The sequence below is a fragment of the Heterodontus francisci genome, chromosome 2, assembly GCF_036365525.1.
Source record: "Heterodontus francisci isolate sHetFra1 chromosome 2, sHetFra1.hap1, whole genome shotgun sequence".
Taxonomy (NCBI): Eukaryota; Metazoa; Chordata; class Chondrichthyes; order Heterodontiformes; family Heterodontidae; genus Heterodontus; species Heterodontus francisci.
The window spans coordinates 120,498,252-120,520,198 of record NC_090372.1 but is presented as its reverse complement, the minus strand read 5'-3'; the positions used below and the strand labels follow the sequence as shown (position 1 = coordinate 120,520,198).

Genomic DNA, 21,947 nt, shown 5'->3' with positions numbered 1-21,947 from the left:
TGGTCAGGGTCTGAAAAGGCATACAAAGTTAATTCTCCAATATACCATAGGAATTGATATTGTTGAACCCAATGGCACGTGACAATTCTAAAGACCTTTCATAATGTCACCTACAGGCATAATAGATAATGCCGGTAAGATGGACAGTTTTATCAGGGAAAGGTCATGAGGATGCTGGCACAGGATTTTCCAATTATTCTAAAATTGAAAGTTGCTATCCACTCAGCCATTTTAATGTGCAATAGATAGTATTGAAAATTGTTCCTGACACTAATTGTTAATTATTGATGAAGCCAGAGCAACATTTCTATCCATTGTAAAAGACATTACAGAACAAAATCAACTTGAGTATTAAAAGTAAACTATCCATTTAACAGTGTGGAATTTGTTACAATAAGTATTTATTATATTCCCAACATTATCACACAATACCTTACACGCGGAAGCCACCACAGTCGATGAGCTATTACAGGCAACACAGAATACTTCATAACCATGCCCGTATCTATTGGAAAGAAATAAGAAAATTGAGGCACTTGTAAAAGGAGGGAAAATACATTCTGTAAAACCACAGCTCATCTGTAGTTAAGTATTCAAAAAGAGGTACTGACTTGGCATTTCTCTCTCTCTTCGTCGGAAGGAAAACATAAACTTATGCAAAAAGTGTAACAACTTGTTATTGAACAGTTTCACAGTAAAAGGCATGCAATGCACCCTCATTTTTTGTACCTGATCATTCTACTGCATTAATGCACAATTGTAAATGGAGAAAAGCTAGCCAATTAAACAACAAAATTGCTTTGCTCTTCACTTAGTTGCAGGATAGACCATGTAACGTTTACATAGTAGTCTATAATTTGTAAACACAGCTTTTGTTCAGACACCTGTGAGAAAAAAATTCTGATTTCCTATTTGGGGCATGGTTTCCCAAGGTGCCAACAGCCCCCCAGTATCTCAATTAACTGGTTATTCTTCACACGCAAACAGAGACTTGCTAGCAAGGAGGCCTGGGAAGCAAAACTAGTAGAAAGTCTGTCAAACTCTCTTTTCTTCCAAACTCATTCCTTCCCCAGGGCTATGAAGATAAGCCTTTTATTTTATTGGTGAGGTGCAAGAGCCAAAAATTTTCTCAGTGAAATTTTTTTTAAGAATTCATCAACTTCGTAATCAGGTGGATCCACACAATAGCAGTCAAGTAGGAAAGAAAGATTATAAGACAGTTTTAAAAAACAGATGATAGATTGCAAAAATTGTAATTTGCAAAAAAAAAGTTGAAAGAAAAACAATGGTGACAAAAGCACTGAATACAACCAGAAACAAACAATTGACAGATAGCATCAGCCTAGACAGCACTACAAATCTAAAATATCTTCAACATGAAACACCTGAAAATACTCAGTAATAGCATTACAGTAATAATTTTGGAATTCTATTTCTTCTATTTAAATGTTGTGTAATAAACTATACAGATGAAACACAAGTTTCATTCTGCTGCAAGAAAATGGTCTAACTGATGTATTCACTGCACTTACTGCAATACATTACATCTATCTGCAGCATCCATAACATGGGATTTTGCAGCTATCAGTAATAGATGGCGCTGGTAAAAGATTTAACAATTCCATGACATTCTGGAAAGCTCAGCCTTGGACCATCAAGTTATAAACTAACCTAAGCATCTATAAATGCACTCTTCTGTTTTTCTTTAAAATTCAGCAAAAGCCAGCAGAGCACATGAAAAACAGTACGGGCCAGATGGACTAGAACATACAGAGGTGAATTACGTACTGGACCATTACTCCATCGAGTGCTGAGCTCATTTGTTTCGGTGCTAATGAGCTCAGCTATCTTAGCAGGTTTTCAGGCTGACTGAGGCTCTTATGTCACATATTTTGATGTGATCAGGTCAAATTACAACATTCAGACTTGTGACCAACTAAAAATTGATTTTTTTTGTTAACTAATCAGGGATTGATTTTGTGCTACAGGTAAAAGGGGAAAATTAATATATTACTCAAGTAACAGTGCAGAGTAAGACTTAATAGAAAATACAGTAGGGCTCCGAAGAAAATTAATGTTGCAGTTTTGTCAAGAGTTCTCTGTACACTGGCTGGTTATTTTATTAAAATATTTTAACTGTTACGTTGTGATGCTGAAAGGAGCATTTACAGTAATACCATTCATGTCAGGTATAGCTTTATTACTGAAATAATTTCCAAAAAATATACTGTTTTATTTAAAAGGTTGTTTAAAAAAATCTCATTTTACATCATGTGAACATAAGAATTAGGAGCAGGAGTAGGCCACTCGGCCGTTCAAGCCTGCTCCGCCATTCAACAAGTTCATGGCTGAACTGATTACTCCACATTTCAACCTACCCCTGATAACCTTCCACCCCCTTGCTTATTAAGAATCTATCTACCTCTGCCTTAAAAATATTCAAAGACTCTGCATCCACCGCCTTTTGAAGAAAATTCCAAAGACTCACGACCCTCTCAGAAATAATTTCTCCTCATCTCTGTCTTAAATGGGCGACCCCTTATTTTTAAACAGTGACCCCTAGTTCTAGGTTCTCACACAAGGGGAAACATCCTTTCCACATCCACCCTGTCAAGACCCCTCAGGATCTTAAATTTTTCAATCAAGTCACCTCTTACTCTTCTAAATTCCAGCGGAAACAAGCCTAGCCTGTCCAATCTTTCCTCATAAGACAGCCCACCCATTCCAGATATTAGTCTAGTAAACCTTCTCTGTACTGCCTCCAATGCACTTACATCCTTCCTTAAATAAGGAGACCAATACTGTACACAGTACTCCAGATGTGGTCTCACCAATGCCCGGTATATCTGAAGCATAACCTCCCTATCAGTGTATTCAATTCCCCTCACGATAAACGAGAACATTCTATTAACTTTCCTAATTATGTGCTGTACCAGCACACTAACCTTTGGCGATTCATGCACTAGGACACCCAGATCCCTCTGCATCCCAGAGCTCTGCAATCTCTCACCATTTAGATAATATGCTTCTTTTTTATTCTTCCTGCCAAAGTGGACAATTTCACACTTTCTCACATTATACTCCATTCGCCAGGTCTTTGCCCACTCACTTAACCGATCTATATCCCTTTCTAGCCTCATGTCCTCTTCACACCATACTTGCCTACCTATCTTTGTGTCATCGGCAAATTTAGCAACCATACCTTTGGTCCCTTCATCTAAGTCATTTATATAAATTTTAAAAAGTTGAGCCCCCAGCACAGATCCCTGTGGCACACCACTCGTTACATCTTGCCAACCAGAAAATGACCCATTTATGCCTACTCTCTGTTTTCTGTTAGCTAGCCGATCTTCTATCCATGCCAATATGCTACCCCGTGCACCATGAGCTTTTATTTTCTGCAATAACCTTTGATGTGGCACCTTCTCCCTAGTTCCAGGGAGAAGACTCGGAGGGCGGAGTTCTGGAGTGGTAAGTATATAAAGTAACTTAACTCAGGTGGAAAAAAAAAGAAAAAAAAAAATGAAAAAGTGACATCACAGGAAAGCTGTGACTTGTTTGGCTGGTAGGGAATCTGCACTGAATTTGAAAATAAAACATTGATAAACTAATTAACCCTAATTAATGAATTAAGTAATAAGTAGAGGAGATTACTGTATTTAGCATTTAATATTTATAGTAGAAATCTAGCACTAAGGACCATACAGTTAATTGTAACTCAATTTAGTAAGGATTTAATAAGTATTTATTTTAATTTAATTTATTAATTAGTGCAAGAAATGTCAGTTAGAGGGGCAAAGTGCTTCAGCTGAGATGTGGGAGGTCCGTGATGCTTCCAGCGTTCCGGACAACTACATCTGCGGGAAGTGTACCCAATTGCATCTCCTCACAAACTGCATGGATGGGTTGGAGCAGCAATTGGATGCAATTAGGAGCATGCAGATGGCGGAAAGCATCATGGACAGGAGTTTTAGAGACATCGTTACACCCAAGGCGCAGGCAGAGAGATGGGTGACCGCTAGAAGGGACAGGCAGTCAGTACAGGAATCTCCCCAGGGCTGTCCCCCTCTCTAACAAGTATACCATTTTGGATACTGTTGGGGGGGTCGGCCTATCAGGGGAAAACAGCAGCAGCAGCCAGAGCAGTGGCACCACGGCTGGCTCTGTTGTTCAGCAGGGAGGGACAAAGCGCAGAAGAACAATAATTATAGGGGACTCTATAGTCAGGGGCACAGATAGGTGCTTCTGTGGACGTGAAAGAGACTCCAGGATTGTATGTTGCCTCCCTGGTGCCAGGGTTAAGGATGTCTCTGAATGGGCAGGGGGCATTCTGAAGGGGGAGGGTGAACAGCCAGAAGTTGTGGTACACATTGGTATTAACATAGGCAGGAAGAGTGACGAGGTCCTGCAGGGGGAGTTCAGGGAGTTAGGTAGTAAGTTAAAAAAACAGGAACTCTAGGGTTGTAATCTCGGGATTACTCCCTATGCCACATGCCAGTGAGGCTAGAAATAGGAAGATAGTGCAGCTAAACACGTGGCTAAACAGCTGGTGTAGGAGGGAAGGTTTCAGATTTCTAGATCATTGGGATATCTTCCGTGACAGGTGGGACCTGTACAAGAAGGAAGGGTGTGCATCTAAACTGGAGGGGCACAAATATCCTGGCTGCGAGGTTTGCTAGCATCACTCGGGAGGGTTTAAACTAGTGTGGCAGAGGGTGGGAACAAGAGCAGTAGGTCAGTAGGTGAAATAACTGAGGGGGAACTAGTGAATAAGGCCAGTAAGACAGAGGAAGAGCAGGCAGGGAGATGTTGCTGAGCACAGCGGGACTGGTGGTCTGAAGTGCATTTGTTTCAATGCGAGAAGTATAACAGGTAAGGCAGATGAACTTGGAGCTTGGATTAGTACTTGGAACTATGATGTCGTTGCTATTACAGAGACTTGGTTGAGGGAAGGACAGGATTGGCAGCTAAACGTTTCGGGATTGAGATGCTTCAGGCGAGATAGAGGGGGATGTAAAAGGGGTGGGGGAGTTGCATTACTGGTAAAGGAGAATATCACAGCTGTACTGCGGGAGGACACCTCGGAGGGATCATGCAGCGAGGCAATATGGGTAGAGCTCAGGAATAGGAAGAGTGCAGTCACAATATTTGGGTTTACTACAGGCCTCCCAACAGCCAGCAGGAGATAGAGGAGCAGATATGTAGACAGATTTTGGAAAGATGTAAAAGCAACAGGGTTGTTTTGGTGGGTGATTTTAACTTCCCCTCTATTGACTGGGACACACTGAGTGCTCGGGGCTTGGATGGGACAGAATTTGTAAGAAGCATCCAGGAGGGCTTCTTGAAACAATATGTAGATAGTCCAACGAGGGAAGGGGCCATACTGGACCTGGTATTGGGCAATGAGCCCGGCCAGGAAGTTTCAATAGGGGACCATTTCGGGAACAGTGACCATAATTCCGTAAGTTTTAAGGTACTTGTGGATAAGGATAAGAGTAGTCCTCGGATGAGGATGCTAAATTGGGGGAAGGCTAATTATAACAATATTAGGCAGGAACTGAAGAATTTAGATTGGGGGCGGCTGTTTGACGGTAAATCAACATCTGACATGTGGGAGTCTTTCAAACGTCAGTTGATTAGAATCCAGGACTGGCATGTTCCTGTGAGGATGAAGGATAAGTTTGGCAAGTTTCGGGAACCTTGAATAACGAAGGATATTGTGAGCCTAGTCAAAAAGAAAAAGGAAGCATTCTTAAGGGCAAGAAGGCTGGGAACAGACAAAGCCCTTGAGGAATATGAAGAAAGTAGGAAGGAACTTAAGCAAGGAGTCAAGAGGGCTAAAAGGGGTCATGAAAAGTCATTGGCAAACGGGATTAAGGAGAATCCCAAGGCTTTTTATACGGATATAAAGAGCAAGAGGGTAGCCAGGGAAAGGGTTGGCCCACTCAAGAACAGAGGAGGGAACCTATGCGTGGAGCCAGAGGAAATGGACAAGGTACTAAATGAGTACTTTCCATCAGTATTCAGCAAAGAGAAGAACTTGGTGGATTATGAGGCTAGGGAAGGGAGTGTAGATAGTCTGGGTCATGTCGATATCAAAAAGGAGGTGTTGGTCTTGAAAAACATTGAGGTAGGTAAGTCCCCAGGGCCTGATGAGATCTACCCCAGAATACTGAGGGAGGCAAGGGAGGAAATTGCTGGGGCCTTGACAGAAATCTTTGTATCCTCATTGGCTACAGGTGATGTCCCAGAGGACTGGAGAATAGCCAATGTTGTTGCTTTGTTTAAGAAGGGTAGCAAGGATAATCCAGGAAATTACAGGCCGGTGAGCCTTACGTCAGTGGTAGGGAAATTATTGGAGAGGATTCTTCGGGACAGGGTTTACTCCCATTTGGAAACAAATGGGCTTGTTAGCGAGAGGCAGCATGGTTTTGTGAAGGGGAGGTTGTGTCTCACTAACTTGATCGAGTTTTTTGAGGAAGTAACGAAGATGATTGATGAAGGAAGGGCAGTGGATGTTGTCTACATGGACTTCAGTAAAGCCTTTGACAAGGTCCCTCATGGCAGAATGGTACAAAAGGTGAGGTCACATGGGATCAGAGGTGAGCTGGCAAGATGGATACAGAACTGGCTCGGTCATAGAAGACAGAGGGTAGCAGTGGAAGGATGCTTTTCTGAATGGAGGGCTGTGACTAGTGGTGTTCCACAGGGATCAGTGCTGGGACCTTTGCTGTTTGTAGTATATATAAATGATTTGGAGGAAAATGTAGCTGGTCTGATTAGTAAGTTTGCGGACGACACAAAGGTTGGTGGAGTTGCGGATAGTGATGAGGATTGCCACAGGATACAGCAGGATATAGATCAGTTGGAGACTTGGGCGGAGAAATGGCAGATGGAGTTTAATCCGGACAAATGTGAGGTAATGCATTTTGGAAGGTCAAATACAGGTGGGAAGTATACAGTAAATGGCAGAACCCTTAAGAGTATTGACAGGCAGAGAGATCTGGGCGTACAGGTCCACAGATCACTGAAAGTGGCAACGCAGGTGGATAAGGTAGTCAAGAAGGCATACGGCATGCATGCCTTCATTGGTCGGGGCATAGAGTATAAAAATTGGCAAGTCATGCTGCAGCTGTCCAGAACCTTAGTATGGACACGCTTGGAATATTGCGTACAATTCTGGTCACCACACTACCAGCAGGATGTGGAGGCTTTGGAGAGGGTACAGAAGAGGTTTACCAGGATGTTGCCTGGTCTGGAGGGTATTAGCTATGAGGAGTGACTGGATAAACTCGGATTGTTTTCACTGGAACGACAGAGGTGGAGGGGCGACCTGATAGAGGTTTACAAAGTTATGAGTGACATGGACAGAGTGGATAGTCAGAAGCTTTTTCCCAGGATGGAAGAGTCAGTTACTTATGGACACAGGTTTAAGGTGCAAGGGGCAAAGTTTAGAGGGGATGTGCGAGGCAAGTTTTTTTTTTTTTACACAGAGGGTGGTGAGTGCCTGGAACTTGCTGCTGGGGGAGATGGTGGAAGCAGGTACGATAGCGACGTTTAAGAGGCATCTTGACAAATACATGAATAGGATGGGAATAGAGGGCTACGGACCCTGGAAGAGCAGAAGGTTTTAGTTTAGACAGGCATCATGATCGGCGCAGGCTTGGAGGGCCAAATGGCCTGTTCCTGTGCTGTACTGTTCTTTGTTCTTACCAAATGCCTTCTGGAAATCTAAATACAATACATCCACTGGTTCCCCTTTATCCACAGCACATGTAACTCCCTCAAAGAACTCCAATAAATTGGTTAAACATGATTTCCCTTTCACAAAACCATGTTGACTCTGCCTGATTACCTTGAATTTTTATAAATGCCCTGTTATAACATCTTTACACACACAAACGAGATTAAGTAGAAATGCAAAAGAAACACAAAAACTAAAAAGTTTAATATATAAAAAAAACTGCAACATTGATTTTCTTTGGAGCGAATGCGATGTCACACAGAATTGATGAAGGGTCACTGACCTGAAACGTTAACTCTGCTTCACTCTCCACAGATGCTGCCAGATCTGCTGAATATTTCCAGCAGTTCTTGTCTTTATTTCAGATTTCCAGCATCAGCAGTATTTTGCTTTTATTACACAAACTTAGTTACGCCTGATTGCACAAGTGCTAACTTTTCATCTGTCTTTAGTGCAGGATGAGAGGTAATTATACTAAAGTTCACACCATTACAGTGATCTCTGTGCAGATTCCATCAGCGAAGACAGCAACAGCACAAGCTATGGAGGAGCAAGGTATCAATGACTGCAAATTCCAGACTTCAGCATTAAACTTTGCATATGTGGGCACCAGAAGTTGCTATCAGTTTTATCGTTTAGTAACAGTGAGTGTTGATAGCTTCATCGTTATTAGTGCAAGAAAATCAGGGACAAGAAGTCAAGAAAAGGAGAAAAGTACTGATCGAATAGTAAACTGCATCTAGTTACAATAACAATGCAGACAGAAATTATATATTAAAAACTACACATTAGAAACCAAGCCTTGTAATGACTAACAAATATAGAATTAGGTACAGATTATCCTGGACACAAGTCCTTCACTTAATGTGCTCCAAATCAGTCTGAACAATACAAAATGTACATGTTAAATGCAGAAACCTTGTCTCACAGATGCATTTAGTTGTCCGAGTCTCTTGATGCTCAATAATAATGCTTCCTTTCTGATTTGATCCATAAAATACACAGATTGGCATGTCTTTCTTGGTATCCTTGTTATTACATTGGCAAAAAAGTCTCTGAAACTGAATCTTGTCATAATTTTAAAAAATGTTCAAGTTGCCCCCCTCTCCAAAATGGAGGAGGAAGTTTGAAGCAACAGGCTAATGAAATGTTTTAATGCAAAATAACTATTAGAGTAGGCTAAAAATATTGCATTATAGTGAAATTTTGATTACCTATCACAACAGAGCAGATCACCAAGGGAAAGGATGTTCAATTTGTTGTTGGCAGAAAATCGAGGACTGATTTCACATAATTTCCTGATAGGCACTCGTGGCAGGCAGGACTCTGAGCCAGAAGTGTGCAATTAGAAAACTTAATGCTACATTTTAAATTTCCCAGCTGACTCACAAGCAATTAATGAAAGCACTTCAAAAAAATCACAGGACGTGAATGTTGGAAACAGATTGTGCTGCTCTTTTTGACATAAATTTAAACAAGAATCCAGCAGGCAATTAAAAAAAACATACATCTTTACAGTGATATTATAAAAGTCTTGCATCTCGTGCACATTTCCAGTCTGTCACACTTAGTTCACGTCTGGGTATTAGTTTTAACTGTCAGGATGCATACTTACTGGTCCAGATTTTGTAGTAATGACAGTGAAACTGTCACTGCTTGCTATCATTACTCCTCTGAAACTGACAGCAACTTCTGGAGTCTGCATGCACAATTAAACACAGAAATCCATCGGTTGCTGTCAGTGATTTTACACTTTCCCATAAGGTACACTGTTGATGTACCCCACACTGCAGTTAAGTAGAAATTAATGAACGGATGAAAACATGCCCTTTCAGACTGTTGGTCTTGCTGTAAAAAACACTGAAAAAGTTACAACTTATTTAATGAGATACAAAGTTCATAATTACTGCAGAACAGCCTCACTGTCCCTGAAAAACTAATTTTATATTTATGGAATATCAAATTTCTCCATTATGACAAAAAAATTATTTTTAAAAATTTGATATTTCAGCTTCTAGCCTAATAATGTGAACGTCGCATCCAGTTATTTCTCGCTCGGTAAAATTTTTAATTCAAAGTGAAAAATTCAGTGCATTTTACTTGTTGGTTTGCTGTCTGTGAGAATACTTCAATGTGATTGGCTGCGTACCCTGCTTGTTGACATCACTGCTGGATGCCTGGAGATCCTTTGACTTGGCGTCAGATTCAAACAAATATCGGGAAAGGAAAAATCCATGCCGCAGAGACCGCTAAATCTTTGTGAGCCTTTTCTTTTGAGGTCAGCAGTGGGTATCGCTGCTTTGCTAGTGACAGCAAAAACCTGGACCATTATTTTTATTTTTCAGTCCTACCAGCTCTAGGTAGTGCCTCTGCTTCACCAAGCTGCAGCACTCAGTTCTATTCCTGTAGGTTGCACTGCCTGTGCTTTTTAATTTATTCCCAGTTTAGTGCTGAAAAAAACAGCTTTGTACTCAAGCTCCTATGGGGATGTGGCAGGAAGAGGGTAGGAAAGGTCAATGGGAGAAAGGTCTGTGTGTGAGCTGAGAACCAAAATAAAATTGGCTTGTTCAGGGATAGTCTGTTACTGGGACCTTCAAGCAGTCAGAAGGCTAATAAATTAATATGCAATATTTAATACATATAAATAGCAATAGACAGTTTGACAAGTTAGGTTAAATTTAAATCTTCGAAATTACAATCTTTAAAAAGTTGACCATAGAAATTACTGTTAGGTTGTAATGAAAGTTCATATGCTTGATGAATAACTGAAATACCAGTATAAGTTAATTCCTCATATAGATAATGAATATAAACATTACACATTCTCTAACATAATGATCTACTTTATTTTAAAAGAATAAAAACCAAGTGAAAGCACTAAATTTTGACCAATTTGAAATATAAAATAGGATGGACCTCTATAATGACAAGACAAACTATGCTCCTAAAACAGGTTCACATTGAACAAGTAATATGCCCCTGTTCTAGACCCTACAATTTGTAAGCAGTACTTTCACCAGATTTATTCAGCATATTAGTTTTAATGGACTACAGGAAGGATAGTGCTTAAATCAATTCACTTTAATGTGTACCAATATTCTTCTTGTGCAATGCTTTTAACTCCAACTCATATTACTTCTAACACTACCACCAGATCCTCACACAGTATCATATAGCTCAAATGCTCTATTGGGGAAAACTGCTTTTTTAAAAATATACAGTTCAGTTGAATATAGCACATAAGTTTCAAGCAGTCCCCATTCCACGTCACTAAAATTTTAATGAACAACATGCCTCAGTGCAATCATCTTCACATTTCAGATGTTCCCCACTAACAACACTAACACTACATCAGGGCATCATGCCTCGGTGATGCAAATTTAGGCTGAAGCAAGTTCTGAATAATGACATGGATATCGGCTTTGGATGAATGTTTGCGATAAGAATGGCAAGTCTCAAGATGATCTTTGCAAAAATAAATTCAGAATAGAATAAAGTTAGTCTGCAGTAATTTTAATTGCTGCATAAAAAAGTAGATATACTGTACCAACGAATACTGCATACAGTTCTGGTCACTGCACTATAGGAAGGATGTGATAGCACTGGAGAGGGTGCAGAGGAGATTCACCAGGATGTTGCCTGGGCTGGAGCATTTCAGCTATGAAGAGAGACTGGATAGGCTACGGTTGTTTTCCTTCGAGCAGATAAGGCTGAGGGGGGATAGATAGGAAGAAACTTTTTCCCGTAGTGGAAGGATCAATAACCAGGGAGCATAGATTTAAGGTAAAGGGCAGGAGTTTCAGAGGGGATTTGAGGAAAAAAAATTTCACCCAGAGGGTGGTTGGAATCTGGAACACACTACCTGAAGGGGTGGTAGAGGCAGGAACCCTCACAACATTCAAGTAGTATTTAGATGAGCACTTGAAACGCCATAGCATACATGGCTACGGGCCAAGTGCTGGAAAATGGGAATAGAATAGATAGGTGCTTGATGGCTGGCACAGACACGATGGGCCGAAGGGCCTGCTGCTGGTGCTGTATAACACTATGACTCCTCACCTCAAGCTTGCAAGATTGTAAAAAAAACCTGCATTAAGGTATGACTTATGCACTGGATTGTGCAGTTGCTTTTTTCATAACAATAAGTACTTATACAGAACTCAACTAAAATAGAACTGGAAACAATATTTTACTGTGACTGAAACCTATACTGTACATCAGCAAAATACTGCAGATGGTGAAAGTCTGAAATAAAAACAGAAAATGCTGCAGGTTGACGATCTATCAAGACCTAGCAAGGCTTTTGACAAGGTCCCACACAGCAGATTGGATAAAAGAATGTCCACAGATCCGTGAAAGTAGCAGGACAAGTCAATAAATTGGTTAAGAAGGCATATGGAATCCTTTCCTTTATTAGCCAAGGTATAGAATACAAGAACAGGGAGGTTATGCTGGAACTGTATAACTCATTGGTTAGGCTATAACTTGAGTACTGTGTGCAGTTCTGGTCACTTCATTACAGAAAGGGTACAGAGGAGATTTACAAGGATGTTGCCAGGACTGGAAAAATGCAGCTATGAGGAAAGATTGGATAGGCTGGGGTTGTTCTCCTTGGAACAGAGACGGTTCAGGGGAAATCTGATTGAAATGTATAAAATTTTTGATCACCTTAGCAGAGAGGTCAGTGACTAGGGGGCATAAATTTAAAGTGATTGGTAGAAAAATTAGAGGAGAGATGAGGAAAAACTTTTTCACTGCCTGAAAGGGTAGTTGGGGCAGAAACCCTCAACTCATTCAAAAGGAGTCCGGATATGCACCTCAAGTGACGTAATCTGCAGGGCTACGGACCAAATGCTGGAAGGCGGGATTAGAATGGGTGGATCGTTTTTCAACTGGCACAGACACAATGGGCCAAGTGGTCTCTTTCTGTGCCTTAAACTTTCTATGATTCTATCAGAAATGGAAAAAGTTGGAAACGTTACAGGTTATAAGCAACACAAAGGCAGCAGAGGAAAGAACAAAAGGGAAGGTCTGTGACAGGGTGGAAGGCAAGAGTTTAAATGACAAAAGGGATAATGCTGCAAGGTCAAATGAATGAGAATAGGACTAGTAAAAAAACAAAAGGGGGATCTAGAGGAGGTGTAACTGGAGAAAGCAGAATCATTACCAACAGCTGTCATTTGAGAAAATGGGCGCAGAGGTTATGATATGAAATTGTTGAACACAATGTTGGGTCCAGAAGTTGTGAAGTGCCTAATGGAAAGACGAGGTGTTGTTCCTTGAGCTCACCTTGAATTTCATTGGAACAGTGTAGAAGGCTGAGGGCAGAGCGGCTAGAGTGGAAGTGAGGTGGAGAATTAAAATAACAAGCAATTGGAAGCTTCGGGTCACACTTGTGGACTGAACAGAGGTATTCTGCAAAGCGGTCACCCAATCTAGGTTTGTCTATTGGGAAGCACATGTGTTTGTGGAAGTCAACATGGATGCCTAAAGTTTTGCCAACATTAAGCTGAAGAAAAGTTTCTTTTCGGTTAGGTCTTAAAATTAGAGATGCTGGCAGTACATAAACAATGACGGGAATGAAATCCTGGCGTGCACCAAAGTTAATCATGCAGGCATGGGAGATGAAACGTTCTGCGACGAAGCAAAGTTTATAGAACAACAGATAGAAGCAGAACCAGGAGACCAACTGTGAAGAGGAGATGTCTGAGGACAGTGTTGATTTAACTGAGCAACTAATTAGATTAACACCATACTTTTAAGGATTAGGGATAAAGTAAGAAACTTACAGCTTCTGAACTTCAGCCCAGAGTGTGTTTTGCAAAAGATGATCTTCTGAGGGAGGCTCTGTAGGAAATTAGTGGAAAACAATGTATCAAATGAAATTAATCATATTAAATCATGGGGTCGACACTATTCCATAATTATATTTCTTAGTCACTGATTTCTCTGTTAGAATTTCACAGACCTGGAAGCGTGCACAGAGTATTCTTAGCACAACTGCCTCAATGGTGAATAAATTTTAAATTAGAACACGATGAACTGGTAGGATCAGCAAAAGGAGGTATATGCAAACTCATGGGAATACTGCCTTAAAATCTTCATGTGGTTCATGAAACTTCATGGTATAAACAAAGCTGCCCATGAAAAATCAAAATTCCCTCTACACCCATTCACATTTTGTGTGCTGCTATGGGACCAGAGTTCATTCGGTCTATCTCCCTTTTTTTGATCTTAACCACTTTTGGGCTCTTCTCTCCTCCCCTTCCTGTCATGCAATCATGCCACCTAAACATTTCTCCATTCTTGGATACATTACCTCCCCAAGCCTTACTTGAATCCATCATTATTCCTCTGCATTTCTGCTCTGCTGCCACCTCTCTAGGCTTGAAATCCCTTGGCTAAGCTCACAGGTACCTTCTGCACCTCTCTTGGCATTCTCTGAAGGACCCATTAAAACTCCCATTGTTGCCTCCTTATAAGCAGCAACCCCAATTGCCCCATCTTCCTCTCTCGCTGACCTTCTCCCTAGCATGCCCGCCAGAGACTTACCTTATCAACCAGTTTCCCATCCCACTCACTCTACCTAAGAGTGTCACCTAGGATTCTGCCACCAGACTAACAATCATCATCCCTCTGCTCATGAGCCTCCAGACTGCTCATTCACTTGAAAGCAAAACACTTGCCATCCGCAACATATATTGTGGTTGACTGCAACTGGGTTTCGACAGAAATGTGGCTCACGGGTGGCCCACTCAAACCATAGTGGCAGTGTTGCCATCACCACTGAATCATATTTTGGTTTTTCCCCCTACTCCTCTTTCTCCTCCTTCAAGCACCTCATTATGTTCCACCCGCCACCTCCTTTAAAATCCTCATTGTCTACTGCTCCCCTGAAGCCTACCCCATAATTCCAACCAAAAAATCCTGAAACCTTTCTTCCCTAAGTCTCTGCACTAAGCTACTCTTAATCCTTCATCTCAGGTTCCTTAGTCTTTTCTCCTCTGAATTCACTGCCATCAAGTCCTCCCTGAACCATTCCTCCATAGAAACACACTACACATACAGCCAGCCAGCCCTCGACCTTGCCATCTCACAAGGCCTCTTTCCCGCAGACAAGGCCATTTCCAATTACTTCCTTGTATCTTTCATTACCCATACCTGCTACTCCTTTCCGACACTAATTCCTTCTCTGTCCATCCAGAGGAAAAAAAAACTTGCCTCCAAATCACTTACAGTGACACCTGATAAATGCCAACTATCTAACCTTTAGTCCTTCATCCACCACAATTTTTCTTTATTAGTTCTTGAGATGTGAGCATCCCTGGCAAGGCCATCAATTATTGCCCATCCCTAATTGACCTCGAGAAGATGGTGCTGAGTCACCTCTTGAACCACTGCAGTCCATATGGTGTAAGTACACCCACAGTGCTGTTGGAGAGGGAATTACAGGTTTTTGACCCAGTGACAGTGAATGAACTGCAATAGAGTTCCAAGTTGGGATGTTGTGTGATTTGGAGGGGAACATGAAGGTTGTCCTTCTAGGTGGTAGAGGTTGTGGGTTTGGAAGATGTTGTTGATGGACCCTTGGTGAGTTGCTGCAATGCATCTTGTAAATGGTACACACTGCTGCCACTGTGCGCGGTGGTGGAGGGAATGAATGTTTAAGGTGGTGGATGGGGTGCTGATCAAGCAGGCTGCTTTGACCTGGACGGTGCCGAGCTTCTTTAGTGTTGTGGCAGCTGCACTCTTCCATGTAAATGGAGTATTCCATTACATTCCTGACTTGTGCCTTGTAGATGATGGACAGGCTTTGGGGAGTCAGGAGGCAAATTACTCGGCACAGAATTCCCAGCCTCTGACCTGCTCTTATAGCCACAGTATCTATGCGGCTGGTCCAGTTCAATTTCTGGTCAATGGTAACCCACTGGATGTTGATGCTGGGGGACTAAGCACTGATAACGCCAGTGAACGTCAAGGGGAGATGGTTAGATTCTCTCTTTTTGGAGATGGTCATTGCCTGGCACTTGTGTGGCGAGAATAATTCTTGCCACTTATCAGCCCAAGCCTGGATGTTGTCCAGATCTTGCTGCATGCAGGCATGGTCTGCTTCAATATCTGAGAAGTTGTGAACAGTGTTCTGAATACTGTGAAATTGTCAGCGAAGCATCCCCACTTCAGACCTCATGTTGGAGGGAAAGTCATTAATAAAGCAGTTGAAGATGTTTGGGCCTAGGACACTACCCTGAGGAACTCCCGCAGTAATATCCTGGGGCTGAGATGATTGGCCTCACATCCATCTTTGTTTATGCTAGTATGACTCCAGCCAATGGAGAGTTTTCCGGATTCCCATTGACTTCAATTTTGCAAAAGTGCTTGATGCCACACTTGGTCAAATGCTGCCTTGATGTCAAGGACAGTCACTCTCAACTCACTTCTTAAATTCAGCTCTTTTCTCCATGTTTGGACCAAGGCTGTAATGAGGTCTGGAGCCAAGTGGCCCTGGCGGAACTCAACCTGAGCATCAGTGAGCAGGTTATTGCTGAGTTAATGCCTCTTTACAGCATTGTCGATGTCACCTTCCAACACTTTGCTGATGATTGAGAGTGGACTGATGGGGCAGTAATTGGTTAGATTGGATTTGTCCTGTTTTTTTGTGGGCAGGACATACCTGGGCATTTTTCCACATTGTCGGGGAGATACCTATGTTGTAGCTGTACTGGAACAGGTTGGCTGAGGGCATAGCTAGTTCTAGAGCACAATTCTTCAGTAAAATGGCCGGGATTTTGTCAGGACCTACAGCCTTTGCTGCATCGATTGCCTTCAGCTGTTTCTTGATATCATGTTGAGTGAATTGAATTGGCTGAAGACTGGCATATGATGGCGGGGAGCTCAGCAGCAGGCCGAGATGGATCATTTACTCGATACCTCCGTATGAAGGTGGCTGCAAAAGTTTCAGCCTTGTCTTTTGCACGGAAATACTGGACTCCCCCTTCATTGAGGATGGGAATATTTCTGAATGTCTCCTCCTCCTCTGGATAGTTGTTTGATTGTCACCACCATTCACGACTGGATGTGGCAGGACTGCAGAGCTGTGATCTGATCCGATCTGTTGGTGTGGGATCGCTTTGCTCTGCCGAAGGCATGCTGTTTCCATGTTTAGCATGCATGTCGTCCAGTGTTGTAGCTTCAGCAGGATGGTACCTCATTTTAAAGGTATAGCTGGTGCTGCTCCTGGCATACTGTTCTACACTCATCTAATCAGGGTTGGTCCCCTGGCTTAATGGTAATAGTAGAGTGAGGAATATGCCATGAGGTTACAGATTATGTTAAATGCAATTCTGCTTCTGATGATGGCCCACAGTGTCTCATGGATGCCCAGTTATGTGCTGCTAGGTCTGTTTTGAATCTATCCCATTTAGCAAGGTAGTGCCACACAACACAATGGAGAGTGTCCTCAGCATGAAGACTGGACTTGGTCTCCACAAGGACTGTGCGGTAGTCACTCCAATCAATACTGTCATGGACAGATGCATCTGCAACAGGCAAACTGACGAGGGCGAGGTCAAGTCGTTTTCTTCCCATCTGCCACAGGCCCAGTCTGGCAGCTAAGTGGTACACAGCTCGTCGTTTCCTTGCCCATGTTTGACCTGATTGCATGACATTTCATGGGGTCTGGAGTCAATGTTGAGGACTCCCAGAGCTACCCACTCCCAACTGTATACCATTGTGCCACCACTTCTGGTGGGTATGTCCTGTCAATGGGATAACACATACCCAGGGATGGAGATGGAACTGTCTGGGAATTTGGCTGTTAGTTATGATTCGGTGAGAATGACTATGTCACGCTATTGCTTGACTAATCTGTGGAAGAGCTCGCCAAATTTTGGAACAGTCTCCAGATGTTACTAAGAATGACTGGGCAGGGTTGACCAGGCATGGCATGCCTTTGTCGTTTCTGGTGCCTGGCTGATGCCAGCTGTTCCGCGTAGCATTATTCTTAATTAACTTTTCTGTAGTGATTTAATACAAGGATGTGATTGCACTGGAGAGGGTGCAGAGGAGATTCACCAGGATATTGCCTGGGCTGGAGCATTTCAGCTATGAAGAGAGACTGAAAAGGCTAGGGTTGTTTCCCTTCGAGCAGAGAAGGCTGAAGGGGGACATGATTGAACTATACAAAATTAGGAGGGGCATTGATAGGTTAGATTGGAAGAAACTTTTTCCCTTAGTGGAGGGGTCAATAACCAGGGAGCATAGATTTAAGGTAAGGGGCAGGAAGTTTAGAGGGGATTTGAGGAAAAAAAACTTGCACTCAGCGGTTGGTTGGAATCTGGAACGCACTGCCTGAAGAGGTGGTAGAGGCAGGAACCCTCACAACATTTAAGAAGATTTTGATGAGCATTTGAAACGCCATAGCATACAAGGCTACGGAGCAAGTGCTGGAAAATGGGATTAGAATAGTTAGGTGCTTGATGGCCGGCACAGACACGATGGGCCGAATGACCTGTTGCTGTGCTATATTTCGCTGTGACTCTATAACCGAGTGGCGTGCTAGGCCATTTCAAAGGGCAGTTACGAGTCAACTTAGGGAGGCGGGGGCGTAGTGGTAGTCACTGGACTAGTAACCCAGAGACCCAGGGTATTGCTCTGGGGACATGGGTTCGAATCCCACCACAGCAAAAAGTGAAATTTGAATTCAATTAATAAATCTGGAATTAAAAGCTAGTCTAATGATGGCCATGAAACCATTGTCATAAAAATCTATCTGGTCCACTAATGTCCCTCAGGGAAGGAAATCTGCTGTCCTTACCTGGTCTAGACTACATGTGACTCCAGACCCACAGCAATTTGGTTGACTCTTAAATGCCCTCTGAAATGGCCTAGCAAGCCACTCAGTTGTATTAAACTGTTACAAAGTTGATAAGGAATGAAACTGGAACCATCAACGGGCATCGATCTAGGCACCGGAAACGACAATGGCAAACCCTGCTCTGTCCACCCTGCAAAGTCCTCCTCTAACATCTGGGGGCTTGTTCCAAAGTTGGGAGAGCTGTCCCACAGACTAGTCAAGCAACAGTGGACAAAAGGACATAGTCATACTCACCGAATCATACCTTACAGACGATGCCCCAGACACTGCCATCACCATCCCTGGGTACGTCCTGTCCCACTAGCAGGGCAGACCTAGCAGAGGTTGCAGCACAGTGATATACAGTCGGGAGGGAGTTGCCAAGGGAGTCCTCAACATCCATTCCGGACCCCATGACGTCTCATGGCATCAGGTCAAACATGGGCAAGGAAAACCTCCTGCTGATTAGAACCTACCGCCCAGCCTCCCACCCCGCCTCCCCCCTCCACACAGCTGATGAACCAGTACTCCTCCATGTTGAACACCAATTGGAGGAGGCACTGAGAGCGGCAAGGGTACAGAATGTACGCTGGGTGGGGAACTTCAATGTCCATCACCAAGAGTAGCTCAGTAGCACCATTACTGACCGAGTTCTATAGGACATAGCTGCCAGACTGGGTCTGCGGCAGATGGTGAGAGAACCAATAAGCGGGTAAAACACACTTGACCTCGTCCTTACCAACCTGCCTGCCGCAGATGCATCTGTCAATGACAGTATTAGTAGGAGTGACCACCGCACAGTCCTTGTGGAGACAAAGTCCAATCTTCATACCACTGTGCTAAATGGGACAGATTTCGAACAGATCTAGAAATGCAAAACTGGGCATCCATGAGGCGCTATGGGCCATCAGCAGCTGCATAATTGTGCTCAACCACAATCTGTAACCTAATGGCCCGGCATATTCCCCACTCTACCATTACCATCAAGCCGGGGGATCAACCCTGGTTCAATGAAGAGTGCAGGAGGGCATGCCAGGAGTAGCACCAGGCATACCACAAAATGAGATGTCAACCTGGTGAAGCTGCAACCCAGGACTACTTGTGTGCCAAACAGCGTAAGCAGCATGTGATAGACAGTGCTAAGCGAACCCACAACCAATGGATCAGATCGAAGCTCTGTAGTCCTGCCACATCCAGTCGTGAATGGTGGTGGACCATTAAACAACTAACAGGAGGTGGCTCTACAAATATCCCTATCCTCAAAGATGGGGAGCCCAGCACATCAGTGCAAAAGATAAGGCTGAAGCATTTGCAACAATCTTCAGCCAGAAGCACCAAGTTGATGATTCATCTCCGCCTCCTCCTGAGGTCCCCAGCATCACAGATGCCAGTCTTCAGCCAATTCGAATCACTCCGCGTGATATCAAGAAATGACTGAAGGCAGTGGATAATGCAGAGACTACGGACCCTGACAACATTCCGGCAATAGTACTGAAGACCTGTAGTCCCGAACTTGCCGCGCACCTAGCCAAGCTGTTCTAGTACAGCTGCAACACTGGCATCTACCTGGCAATGTGGAAATTTAACCAGGTATGTCCTTTACAGAAAAAGCAGGACAAATCCAACGTGGCCAATTACCGCCCCATCAGTCTACCCTCAATCACCAGTAAAGTGATGGAAGGTGTCGTTGACAGTGCTATCAAGTGGCACTTGCCTACTCAGTGACGTTCAGTTTCGGTTCCGCCAGGGCCATTCAGCTCCTGACCTCATTACAGCCTTGGTTCAAATATGGACAAAGGAGCTGAAATCAAGATGTGAGTTGAGAGTGACTGCTCTTGACATCAAGGCAACATTTGACGGAGTATGGCATCAAAGAGCCCTAGCAACACTGGAGTCATAAAAACAGAGAAAAATAGGAGCAGGAGTAGGCCATTCAGCGCTTCGAGCCTGCTCTGCCAATCAATACGATCATGGCTGAGCGCCCAAACTCAGTACCGTATTCCCTTTCTCCCCGTATCCCTTGTTCCCATTAGCCCCAAGAACTATATCTAACTCTTCCTTGAATATATTTAATGATTTGGCCTCAACTGTGTTCCGTGGCAGAGAATTCCACAGATTCACCACTCTCTGGATGCGTCAATGGGAATCGGGGGAAAACTCTCCACTGGTTGGAGTCATACCTAGCACCAAGGAAGATAGTTGTGGCTGTTAGAGGTCAATCATCTCAGCTCCAGGACCTCTCTGCAGGAGTTCCTCAGGGTAGTGTCCTAGGCCCAACCATCTTCAGCTGCCTTATCAATGATCTACCTTTAATCATAAGGTCAGAAGTGGGGATGGTCACTGATGATTGCGCAAGGTTGATCACCATTCGCAACTCCTCAGCTACAGACCTGGACAATATCGAGACTTGGGCTGATAAGTGGCAAGTAACATTTGCGTCACACGAGTGCCAGGCAATGACCATCTGCAATCAGAGAGAATCTAAATATCTCCCCTTAATATTCAATAGCATTATGATTGCCAGGTCCCCCACGATCAACATCCTGGGGGTTACCATTGACTAGAAACTGAGCTGGATTAGCCATATAAATACTGTGGCTACAAGAGTAGGTCAGAGGCTAGGAATCCTGCGGCAAGTAACTCACCTCCTGACTCCCCAAAGCCTGTCCACCATCTACAAGGCACAAGTCAGGAGCGTAATGGAATACTCTCCACTTGCCTAGATGGGTGCAGCTCCAACAACACTTAAGAAGCTCGACACCATCCATGACAAAGCAGTCCGCTTGATTATTTGTGGATGGGGTGCCAATCACTCCCTGCACCACCAACGCATCGTGGCAGCAGTGTGTACCATGTACAGGACGCACTGCTGCAACGCACCAAGGCTCCTTAAACTGCACCTTCCAAACCCACGACCTCTACCATCTAGAAGGGCAAGGAAAGCAGATGCATGGGACCACCTGCAAGTTCCCCTCCAAGCCCCACACCATCCTGACTTGGAACTATATCGCCATTCCTTCATTCTGGCTGGGTCAAAATCCTAGAACTCCCTTCCTAACAGCACTGTGTGTGTACCTACCCCACATGGACTGCAGCAGTTCAAGAAAGCCAACAACTTCTCATGGGCAATTTGGGATGGGCAATAAATGCTGGCCTGGCCAGCGCCGCCCACATCCCCTTAAATGCATAAAACAAACTCCACATTGCTGGGGTCTGGATGGCAGATTTCCTCCTCTGAAGGGTATTAGTGACCCAGATGGTTTTTTATGATAATCCGCTAGTTTCATGATCATTGCGAGACTAGCCTTTTATTCCAGATTGATTAATTAATTGAAGTTAAATTCCCCTGAG

The 21,947-nt window shown here is 43.4% G+C and overlaps 1 protein-coding gene across 1 annotated transcript in view; it reads right to left on the bottom strand.

Annotated features, from left to right (window-relative positions):
* Positions 1 to 21,947, bottom strand: part of elp2 (elongator acetyltransferase complex subunit 2) — a 201,570-nt gene that overhangs the window by 51,041 nt on the left and 128,582 nt on the right. Inside the window, exons 16-17 of the mRNA XM_068010006.1 lie at positions 13,534 to 13,591; positions 433 to 505 (exon numbers count right to left, since the gene is read on the bottom strand). Coding sequence (XP_067866107.1) covers positions 433 to 505; positions 13,534 to 13,591 — 131 coding nt within the window. The remainder of the gene's footprint in view (positions 1 to 432; positions 506 to 13,533; positions 13,592 to 21,947) is intronic.